At 39.0% G+C, this 12159-nt stretch overlaps 1 protein-coding gene across 1 annotated transcript in view; it reads right to left on the bottom strand.

Moving 5' to 3' along the window:
- RAD51AP2 (RAD51 associated protein 2) overlaps positions 1-9746 on the bottom strand; it is a 578351-nt gene extending 568605 nt beyond the window's left edge. The window contains exon 1 of the mRNA XM_044068412.1: positions 6140-9746. Within this exon, the coding sequence (XP_043924347.1) occupies positions 6140-9746 (3607 nt within the window). The remainder of the gene's footprint in view (positions 1-6139) is intronic.
- Positions 9747-12159: the final 2413 nt, after the last annotated feature.

Raw genomic sequence — 12159 nt, 5'->3', positions numbered from 1 at the left:
TTATTAACAGCACCCATGCATCTTTCGTAACTGTTTGCCAGGCTGTTGGGTATAATGATAGTCTGCCCTCAACTGCCTCCAGAGGTGAACAATCGGGTTTCCCTTCAGGAGTGTTGGAAGGGCCTAGCAGAGAACATATCTCTGTCATACTGAGACATGTTACAGACCCCCCCTGCTGCGAGGCCAGCATCTTCCATTATTGTTTCTCCCTCTGCCTCTGGGGAAAACTTCTCCACTTGTGTCAGGCAAAGCTCCCTGGGATTTTCAAAACCACATTTTCCCACTCTTCTGACCTTTAGGGTAGGGTCTAGATAGAGTGGAAAAAAAGGACTCCTACGGCACAGAGAGTCTTGCCATCCTTTTCACACCTGGTGAGAGTCTCTTTTACCTGAGCCCCAAACAAGGATGAGACATCAAAAGGGGTATTGGTAAATCAGGACTTGAAAGGTTCCGCAAATTGACAAAGAAGCATCCAGGAGTGTCTCTGCAAAGCAACTCTGGTACCTGCTGCTGTACTCGCTCCATCTGCCGCATAAGAAATGAGCCTCTTGGAGGAGTTAACCACTGAAGTCAAGGTAGCAAGCTAGGAAGCCTCCCTGTGCCCAACTCCCTCAGCTGTAGGATCCTGCAGGGTATCTCCCAACTCCTTTAGGAGATCCCTCTGAAGTCATGTGAAGTGTGACAAAAAATTCAGCAACCTAAGAGTAAAGATCACTGAAGAGAACATAGGCTTCCCATACCTGTCCATCGTACAGGACTCCTTGTTCAGCGGATGGACAGATAAAGTTTCCGCAAGTTCCTTCTTAGTGGCTGCTGCCACCACCATAATATCAACAGGAACCCCTTTGGAAAGGAAGGACTTATCTTTGGGTGCAGTTATAAATTTATTTGGTCTCTGCGGAACCAGCTCCATGGGCTCTGGAGAGCTCCATGCCTTCTGACTCACTACAGACAAAAGTGGGTCAAAAGGCGAAGACACCTAAGAGGTGGAGGATCGGGAACCAAATGCGTTCAGGTAGACAGACTTGTCCTAAGAAGGGGCTAGGGACTTCCAGCCACCCCTCTGTCTAAATATTTCCAAGATTTCTGAAAAGGAGGCATCCTCAGAGGGGGAACGTGGGGACCCTTCCAATTCATCCAAGTCTGTGTCTAAAGTGATGGACTCAAGGGAGTCCAAATGCATCTTCTTACATTTTTTCCTTCCAAGGGAAGTAGTGGGGTCACCCAATAGAGCATCCTAGGGCATAGGTTCCCTACGCTTGGAGGAAGGAGGAGGGTCAAAGGCAGGCACAGACACCGAGGGAGAAGGAGACGATGGAACCGAGAGTGGAGTGGTCGCAGGAGACAGCACACTCCTCATCACCTTGAAGGTGCCATGGTCCAGAGCCAAAAGACCCTCTGGCTCTGAAGAGCCCGGAGATCTCCTGCGAACCAAGAGCGATGGCTCTAAGGCTATTGTGGGAGCCGAGCTCACCTGCACTGAAGCTCCGAGAGGGAGAGCAGGGTCAGACAAGGGTCTGATGCCACTTCACCCCTCGGAGCCGACGAGAGATCTTCGGCACCCAGATCCCTCAATAGACTGAGACATCGAGGAGATCGGCATGGGAGTCAGAACTGATAAAGGAGAAGTAATTAGAGCCGACGGTTCCACCACCACGAAATCCATGCACTCCAGCTCCGAGCTCAAGAGAGTCAGAGGAGGAACCAATAGAGAAGCTGGATGGGCCGAAGAAGCCAATTCCTTATGGGCTGGGCTCAATAGCAATTTGGCAAGTACCTGTGACTTGAGGAGCCTATTGACCACTCTCTCCACATCATGATACGAAAGTCTGGAGGACCGAGTAGCGTGAGAAAAGGACTGGTGACTACCTGCCCCAGATTCCAACAAAGGAGATTTTGGAGCAGAGTGCACCAGCTCCAAAGAGGGAGACCTGGTTCTTTTATGGGACTGGACTGGCTCCGAAGATACTGATGGAGACATAGCTTTGTCGGATCCAACAGTGGGAACCAACAGAGCTGAAGATTTCACAGTAGATTTAGGTTGTTCCAAAATCGGAACTGATGAGGATGGTTTAGGGGATTTTTCAGCAGGTTTAGCTGGCTGAGGAACCAGAGACGAAGGCACCTGCGGGTTCTTCAGAAGGCCATGCAAAATCAGTTTGTTTTTTCTCTCCTGCAAAACTCTGGAACTGAAAGTGTGACAGATAGAGCATGAGTCCTGCAGGTGAACAGCCCCTAAAGAGTAAACACAACTTGTGTGCCCGTCTGTAAGGGACATTTTTTGGCAACATGAGTTGCACTTCTTAAAGCCAGAGGGTTTCGATTCTTTAGACATGCTGGGTACCAAAAAACACAAAACAGCAAAAAAAACAAGGCTGTAACGGTTAGCAAAAACAGAACTACACAAACAAGGATTTTTTTTTTGTTTTTTGGAAAAAGAAGTAGAAGGGGGAGAGCCTCTAAGTAAAATGGTGACTCACCCAGTAGGAGAGCTCTAACTTAAACTGCTACTCCAACAGAAGGAGGGAAAGAAGAGAATAACCCTCTAAGTTAAACAGGGTCAAGAGGAAAGCAAGGCCTAAAAAAATGACAGCCAAGAAAAACCAAGAAAAAACAGCTGAGGAAGGTCAGGAGGTTGTTTTGTTTAAACAAGAACTAAAACAGACACCACAAAGGTAATTAACTGCTAATAACCCTAAAAAACGAAGATAGCACTATACAAAAAACTAAGTAGTTAGCCTGACCCAGTAGTCACAATCTCAATGCTGCAAGTGGCAAATGAGATCTGGATAACTACGACTAGGGATAGGGATTAGCCTTGAGCCAGTATAAGCTCTTGAGCTATAGTAAAATGGCTGAGTCATAGCCTAGGATCGGCTCCGAACCCAACCAGCAAGAATGAAGGTGAGATGGGGACAACATAACATTGCGACTTTCCAAACTGCGAAAGACCACACACTCTAAACTAAAGAACACTGCACTTCTAAAAAAAGGCAAATTAGCACTCTAACCTAATAAACATTCCACATCTAAGAAAATATCACACTAGAAACTTGACAAGGATAGCACTAGGACCTCTAACTGAAACGGACCTAGATACTATGGAATAACACACATAAACTACTAAACTACCAGCCCTCTAACTAAAATGGGTGATTAGCTCTCTAACTTAAATGAGCCAAATATCAACTACTACCAGATATCAACTATAGAAAAAGGGAAAATAAACAGCACACCACTACAATAACTACAGGATACAACCAAGCCTGCGAAAAAAATTATGGCCAAAAAGCAGCACCAACCACAGGAGGAGATAAAAGTAGCTACATGCTTAATCTATCAATTTAAATACACTAGGAAACAGTATAAATGCAAAAACTACTAGAAATTTTAGCTAATGAAGTGAAAAAAGACAAAACTTAACCACGGCCAAGAAGAGCACATCCAACCTCGTAAAGCGGCAAATATGATCTGGGGAGTTTCACTACTGCATCATGGGATACCTACCTGCCACGAGCCAGGTTTGAGACTTCCAGCTGTGTATTCGGCTGAATCGGAGCCGAGGATCAGCTCCAAACTCCATCCATGTAAGAATGACGGCGAGCTAGGACAACATAACATTTGACAACATTAAATCATAATTTTTGTTAGTGTAATGATGTAATGAACTGGTAGGCTTTAAAATTTCCTGCAGACTACTCTGTCAGAAAAACTGAGTGAAAAATTGATGTAACTAAGGAAATTAATTTTTGACCTGTGATACAGAGTAGGAATTGCCTAGACATAGTAAGGCCTTGCTGTGTTTAATTCTGGTGGCTGCCAAAAAAACATTTACTAGAAAATTGAAATCAAAGTCTAAACCAACTGTACTAGAAGTGGTGCATATAGTAACAGATAAAAGAACTGAAAGTGGGATCTTCAGAAAAGGGTAAAAGCAAATGATATAGAAAAAATGGGAATTGTGGAACAATACATACAGAATAATGTTTGGGAGGAGGAAAGAGATCTAAGGGAAGGCTGGAACTGAATGAGCTATGTAATGTTCGATTGAGAATGACTGTATAAAATATTGTATGTGATGTATAATTTTTGCATCTGAAAATATGTCAATATGGTTTGGTTTCATTTATATAAATGTATGACAACTGAATATCATTTATGACATAGACAAAGTTGTTTCTTGTTTAAAAAAAAACTCTGATAACAAATGCTGCAGAGCTGGGCACACATGGAGCAGAAATCAACACGGAAGGACTCAGCATCAGCAGTGAAATTCTGGGTAGATCATCTGGGCTGACAGGATAATTGGCACCTGCAACAATAATATTGATGGAATACTATAATGCAGAGCCATTGATACCACAGTGTATAATGTTGATAAAAACATTGCTGTCTCAGACATTGACCCTGGCCACAGTATCCAGCATCAAGACAGAGACCATCAATATTAGCAGCCTCAAAGCTGGTGCTGAAGATAATGGGTTCAAAGAGAAAAAGATTCAGAGATCTTAGCTCAAGAGAAAACAGATGTAGTGCTCCTTTCTAGAAAACAGTTCTAGAATGACACTGGATTGGTGAATCTAGATGTAGCAGACTTGGATCTTAAGATATGAGACATTCCTCTGTCTGCAATAATGTCTGAAAGGCCTTTAATTTTAGACAACTGCATAAAAGAGAAGCTTCAGATTTTGAACCAGTAACCAAAATGACTACTTTTTGAAAAGCATAATCATTTTTTCTTTGGCTTCGTATCTGAAACTGTTGAAGAAGGAATATAGTTATGCTAAGTAGCACAGTGATCTCTAGGGTTTAGGAGTAGAAGGTTCAACAAAAGCTGGTTGACTCTATACTGAAGAGATGGAAGGTCTGGCTTCCTCTAGACTCTTGTAAGATTTTCAAGTATAAAGAGTTGCAATTGATTGCAGTAATTTTTCAGTATCATTACGAAAACTGTAATAAACATGACACTTAAAGGCATTTTGCCCCATGACCAAAGAACAGAGGCAAATATACAGAACAAGCAATCTATTTTTTAACAGTTAGGCAAAAGCCTCAAAATCAGAAAATGTTATTGATAGGGGCTACACTAGATGAAAAGAAAATGGGGGTTTATCAATTTGCATTATCTGTTATACAAATTTATTTGTTAATTCATTTCTGGGGAGGTCGGCAAGGCACAAAATGTAAGTAGGCCAACCCATCCAGGTGAATAGAAGAACAATATAAAAGAAATCCAACAAAATTTTAAATTTAATATAACTGAACCAGAAGGGTACTAAAAAGAGGCAGTGTATTGACGGATTTTAAACAAAATTCCTGTCAGATAATGGAAACTGGTAACCTAAGGATAATTTTTGAGAATTCAAAGCTGACATACAGCAACATAGATTTGGAGAGGAATGGAACCATAGTGTGTCAAGTGCCAGACTATGGTAGAATGGGAGATTTGAACATGTCAAACAGTCCTAGTGTCATTTGGCCTTAATCCTGCTGTTATTAAGGACAGACCTCCTATAATTATATGTAGATATATTCATTATCAAGTTTCTCACAAACTGCTGTATCCTTGACAGGCAGTTCGCAGGCAACTTAACAGTCAAGACAGTCAAAACAAAGTAAGTACTTCATTAAAAACATGTTGTTATTAATCCACCATCAAAGACTTGCAGAAAAAAATCAGATTAAATGAAAATATTTTGCAACTCATCTACTGAAAGAATAAATTATTTATTCACAAAAGCTGTATCATTTAGCTAGTGAAAACAGTCCTGCTTCAACCAAAGATAAAAGAATGAGAGCTCTTTTCTCTCCCTATAGTGTGAATGTTTGCACAAATCAGAGCTGACTAGATGATGCCTGCTAGGCAAGGCTATGCACAATTGTTTACTGAAAAGACCAGCATTGACCTCATATTATGCTTCTAACTGCAGTGGCTTACAAATTTGCCAAAATTTAATGTATTACAACTCCACATTTTTAATATAAAGTCAGTACCAAATTCAGTTCCAATAATCTGTTTAAACATGAGTGCTCTTTAAGGCTATAGAATCCAATAGTATAAACCATGTCACTAAAAGTAGTTATTTGATTAACATTCTAACTATATCTTAGGGTAAATGACTAAAAATAAAACACCAACCTTTAGCTCTCGAAGGTGAATACAGCAACTCTTCCTTATCTGTATCAAATGAGGCAATTTCGGGAACTTCTTGTTCATTTCTGTACAACTCTTTATTTTTCATATCCTTATTTTCCTGATTTAGAAGGCTTTCTTTTCTTGAGTAGTCACAGTTTTCAGGACGTTCTAGAATAGTTTTTTCTTCTTTTTCGATGTCGCAGTCGTTACTTCTGCTTTTGTTTTCCATACACGGTTGCCTGCAAGCTGTTTCTGCTTTAGTAATGTTTTGCTCTTCCTCATGGCTGATTTCATGAAACAAAGACAACTCTTTCAGCACCTCATCAAACTTTTCTTTCATCTCTAAACTTAGCAGGCTTGTTTTACTTTCATGGACATGTTTAACTGCTGTGTTTTCCCAAGCACTATATGTAAATGATTCATTAAAGTTCTGCTTAGAATTGACAGCAGTAGAAGACTCAGTCTTTATGTCAGGTAAAACTGCCACTGCTGAATGTGTCAAACTGTTTTTGAATATCTCATGTGATTCTTCTGTCCAAAATGACACACTTGAATGTTCTTGTGAGTTTATTGAAAATGCAAGTCTATGATTCAAGTCGTAGTGTCCAACATTCAGATAAAATGCATTACTGTCTTGTAGGCTGAAATGTCTTTCATGTTTATCGCATTTCTGAAATAGTGAGATTTTCTCTGAAGTGTGAAAAGTAGGGTCTAATACATCATGTATTGCATTTATGACATTACTAGAAAAATATAGTTTATATGGAGTATCTGATCTGCATGTGTAATTCAATTGCAAATTCAAAGGTAGAGACCTCGGCCACATCCAAGATTCAGGTAGTGTAGCCAACATGCAACTGAAATTTTCATTTGGTATGTTGAAGGTGAAGGTTTTAATAGATTTCTTACCTACAAGGTTAGTGCATCCCCTTGATAGTGATGATGCTTTCCTTAGTAAAATCTGAGAGGGTTTATTATAATAAATGCCATCATGTGATAACATTGAACATAGATTTTTTTCTGCTTTTCTGTTCACTGTTTGTTCAGTAACTAAATGAGTGCTGAAACTAAATTCTGCTTTTACAGGGTAACCACTGTTACTCTTCTGAACATGCAATGGATGTAAAGAATTGGTTTCACAAGCTGAAAAATATGTTTTGGGTAGCAAATTTGGTGATAGGAACATATTTTCCTCATTACTGTCACTTTTGTAAATGAATTTCTGTGCTTCGTTAAGGGTAATTCCATTTTCTGTACTTTCCTCTTCATTAAAACATTTGATTCCTTTTGCAAGCACAGCTAACTCCACTTCTTCACAGTCACCGTTAAGTGCAATTTTTTCATAAGAATCAAAATCTAAGAAAAGGACATTTTTACAAAGGCAAAATTCTTGTTCGTTATTATTCGGTGATATGTATTCATATTTTATATTTTTCTCAAGTTTTAGAGAGCGTTCTGAAACAAGAAAGTATGCATCATTTTTTATTGCTTGTGTCTTTTTCTGTAAATCGTAAGTACTTTGCTTTTCAACACAATTGAGTTCTATGGATGATGATGTAAGATGAATAACATTGTTTTCAGGTATAATATTGCCATTATTATTTTCCGAAGTTTCTGTGTTGTCCTCTGTTATTGCTGTGTTTTTTTCTATTGAAAAGCAGATTTCATAACGAGCTGTTCTATTTACAGTCAGTTTTTTTGAGAAATTCTCTTGAACGAGTAATTTATAATTTGGGGACATAATCTTCTGTATTCTTCCACTATCCCTGTCAAATTTGTGTTGTACATCTTTAGTTTTTTGGCCTGAATTGTGAGACCTTTCAAACAAATTAAAGCAATATCTGAGCAAAGGTTCATATTCAGGATATTCAAAGATAGGGACAGCTTGTTGACCTATACATCTGTTAAAGAAATATTCTCTATTCTCCGTATTAATTTCAGTGCAGAACAATACATTGTTGGACAAAAAGCACGTTGAATCTGTTTGGATTGTGTTGTTGATGTTATTTATGTTAGCTTCAGCAGAGCAGTAATGAGACAGCAGATTATTTATAGAATAAAGTGCCCAGTTTGGTATTTTATTTTGTCTTTCTTCTGTATAACTGCAATCATGGAAACATTTCTGATGTTTCAAGATGTCTATGCTTTCACTGTTCCTTATATCTTTCTTATTGTCACTATCATGTGTACTTTCTCGGCAACTAATTCTTCGGTCTCTCACATATCTACATGAACAGCAAAACCTGCTAAGTCTGAAAGGTAAATATAGATAACTATAAATACTGCTGTTTTTAACCTGAAATGCCATCAAGATAGCTATAAAAGTGCAGTCGGTTTCAGTGCTTTGGTGACCACAATGTGGCATTTTGGAACAGGACAGTATCGTACAATTTCTAAAGATCTCCTTTGCTGTGTTCAAGATGGTTAAGGGCATATTCCCTGCATTTCTTTTAATTGTTAATGGTTCATTATTTACGTCTTTCAGTTTCTGAAGTTCTGTCTTATACTTTTCATTTGCCAAATACTTAAATATAAAGTATCGTAATTTGCACATGTTTCTATCTTGGTCTGTGCAACATATTTCATCTTGCCATTTGGAATCAATAGTGCTGAAATAATGATAATGTGATCTGTTGAATTTACCACTCATCATGGCACATATGTCATTATTTGTATGGATATTCAGAAACATTTCCACCTCCAGCTGCTTATTGACATTTTTATCTGTCCTTTTGCTGCTTAAATGCATTTTGCTGTGGAATTCACAATCAGAACTGACAGCACCGTCTCTATAGTAACACTCAGTCACTGCTGTACTGCTATTTTTTTCTATTTCAAGAACTGGATCTTTAAGTGAGCTGCCATCTGACTGAATGCTTAAGTTAGGGACACGATTAGCACAGATGTCTTTACTATACACAGTCATGCCTTCTTTCTGTATCTTCTGCATATTAATGTCAATGTTTTCTTGAAATAACTGATTATTTGAAGCTCTTGCTAGTAGTACAGAGTGTTTAGAATTATTATACTCAGGCAATAGTTCTACAAACACTTCATGTACCTTATTAGTTGGGCTCTTAACATCTTGAAACATACAAAAAGAATGCTCTATAGAATATTCTTTATAAACTGGAAACATTTGGAACTGCGTGTTTTCTATTGTTGGAGTTTCACTTGTATTGACTTCTGCATTTCCTTCTGTTTGTTTGATGCATTTATTTAGTTTTTCATATTCTAATCTGACTTCTGCTTTTCGCTTTACACAAATGTTTATAGAGTTGCTACTTCTTTTATTCCTGAACGTTTGAGGCACATTCGAAGTATAACAGAATGATTTCGGGCTACTACATATGTTATCATTTTTATTTTCATCTTCTGTAAACTGCTTTAAGTAGACGTTTGATTTGTTTTTGTTCTGAAATCTGTTTAGGGCATTCCTTACATCTAATTTATATGTGACGTGACTGATTAAACCATAATTATTTTCTGAACTGACAGTACCTCTCTTACGTTTACCTCTTGCAGGAATAAAAAGCTGTCTAGCTGCAGAACTAATGATCTGTATACTTTTGCTGCACTCTATTATGATGCTGCTACAGTCTTCAGTCATTCTATATTCAGTAGCACACATTTGTTTTTCCATTTCTGATTTAGCACCACATTCTTCCTTTGTCTGACCATGTTTGATAACGGCATTCAGAAAAGATGGAACAAAGACATCATTTATGTGCGATTTTGTGACAGAATTTAAACATTCATGCAAAGGGTTGCCCTGTGTGAAGGCCACATCACAGGCATTTTCTGAGAACAAAACTTCATTTGTCAACAGTTCTTCAGACTTCATTGGACAGCAAAGAAACCTAGACACTGACTGGACTTCCTTTGTTTCCTGGGAAAGACCATCTATTTTTATACGTTTAGCAGGTGAACAGCATTCATTGTCATTACACACTATGTATCTGTCAGCATATTCTTCTGTATATGTATATTCCATCCTTGCCTATTTCAGTTGTTCATCTAGAATCCACAGCACCCTGCAAAGTCAAATGAATGTTTCAAGATTTACAGTAGCACAATGTTAAGAATTACAACTTACAGAGTAGATATTTTACTACACATCACATAAAATTTGTCTACCAGTTCTAAATTGATTTGCCTTAAGGATTCTTTACTGAAATGTATCTGTGAAAAAAACTGTATATTAAGTGCACCTTGAACAGTGAAAGGTTTTTAAATGAAACTAAGATGAATACTAATTTGTACATTATCTCTCTCACTCACTATATATATATATATATATATATATATATATATACACACACACACACACACACACACACACACACACACACACACACAGTCTATTTATAGTCAGAAAAACAAACATTAAACTAATGTGTAAATTATGCAGTAGTTCATGACATTATTACTAAAGGGCTAGATAAAAAAAAACACATTCTGCTACAAGTGTTCAAAGTCTCAACATTTGGAGTTCTTCAGTTTTGTATGATATCTTTTCATGGAAAATAAGTACATAACAAAAAGAGACTGTAGAAATTGCCTAGGCAATAAAGGAAAAACTAAGTAAATGACTAACAGCAATGAATAAATCACACTGTGATACAACAGAAAACAAAAGGTGCCATGAGCTACAACTTCAGTCATGAATTAGACACTCTTTCAGAATTATTTATGGAATCCTGAGCCAAGAACACAGCATCCGTGGGACCTGACAACATCCCAGGCTGCCTTCTACATGAACTACAGAATGAACTGGCACCCCACCTAAGTACCATGTTCAATCATAGCCTCACCTCAGGCTTTGTGCCCATTGAATGGCACACAGTGACAGTTATCCCACTCCACAAAGGGGGGGGGGGGGCACAACAGACCCCAGAAACTACCGCCCCATTAGCCTGACGAGCCTAGTCTGCAAGGCCATGGAACGTATCATCATGGAACTCATAAACAAAGACATTGGAGATCTCCAAACTCTGGACCCCACACAGTTTGGGTTTGTAAAAGGCAGATCATGTCTCCTAAACCTGACAGACTTCTTTGAAGTAGTCACCAAAGCCATAGATGCGGTTAAGGTGGTTCACGAAGCCTATCTAGATCTCACCAAGGCATTCAACACCATCCCCCACTCTGGAATTATAGATAAACTCACTAAACTAGTTATAAATCCCTATGTCACAAGATGGGTTGCCAACTGGCTTACTGACAGAACCCACACTGTGAAAGTAGCAGACTCCAAATCAGACTTCAGACCAGTGACAAGTGGAGTACCACAGGGTTCAGTCCTGGGTCCTCTCCTGTTTGGTATCTACTTCTCTGAAGTACAGGCTAACACAGAAGGTCTTTGGCTAACTACATTCAGAGATGACTGCAAACTAGGAGCCATAATCGAAACTCCTAACGATGTGGACATCCTACAAAAGGGCCTCACTGAGACAGATGCCTGGTGTCAAAGACATGGTCTCAAGCTCAATGCCAAAAAGTGCATTGTCATCCCCTTTGGTAAAAACTCTGTACCCATGAACTACCACATAGGCTGTAGTCTACTTAACACCAAAAGTGTGATAAGAGACCTTGGGACACAGGTGGACAGTAGTCGCCCCTTTGATAATCACATCGCCACAGTGGTCAGGAAATCCTTCTACGTGGCACACCTCATCACAAAAGGTTTCTCATCCAGGAAAAAAAGAGATCATTGTTCCCCTCTACTCATCAATCATTAGACCCATTATAGAGAACAACGCCCCTTTTGGTATGTACCTCACAAGACATCTACAACAACTGGAAAGGCCGCAAAAATACCTCACAAAGAGGATTACTGGCCTTAAACAGATGCCTTACGCAGACCGTCTCAAAAAACTCCAGCTTTACTCCATCGCATATCGCCTACTCAGAGGCAATCTCTGCCTAACATACAAAGCTATGTCAAACCCAGAGCTGTTGGACATGCTCCACTTAAAGAAATCCCAACCCTCCGAGCTACATGCTCTAGGGACCTAAACCTT

The sequence above is a fragment of the Protopterus annectens genome, chromosome 1.part0, assembly GCF_019279795.1.
Source record: "Protopterus annectens isolate FY-2018-M chromosome 1.part0, PAN1.0, whole genome shotgun sequence".
Lineage (NCBI taxonomy): Eukaryota > Metazoa > Chordata > Ceratodontiformes > Protopteridae > Protopterus > Protopterus annectens.
The sequence above is the reverse complement of the archived record's forward strand: the minus strand, read 5'-3'. Positions and strand labels throughout refer to the sequence as shown.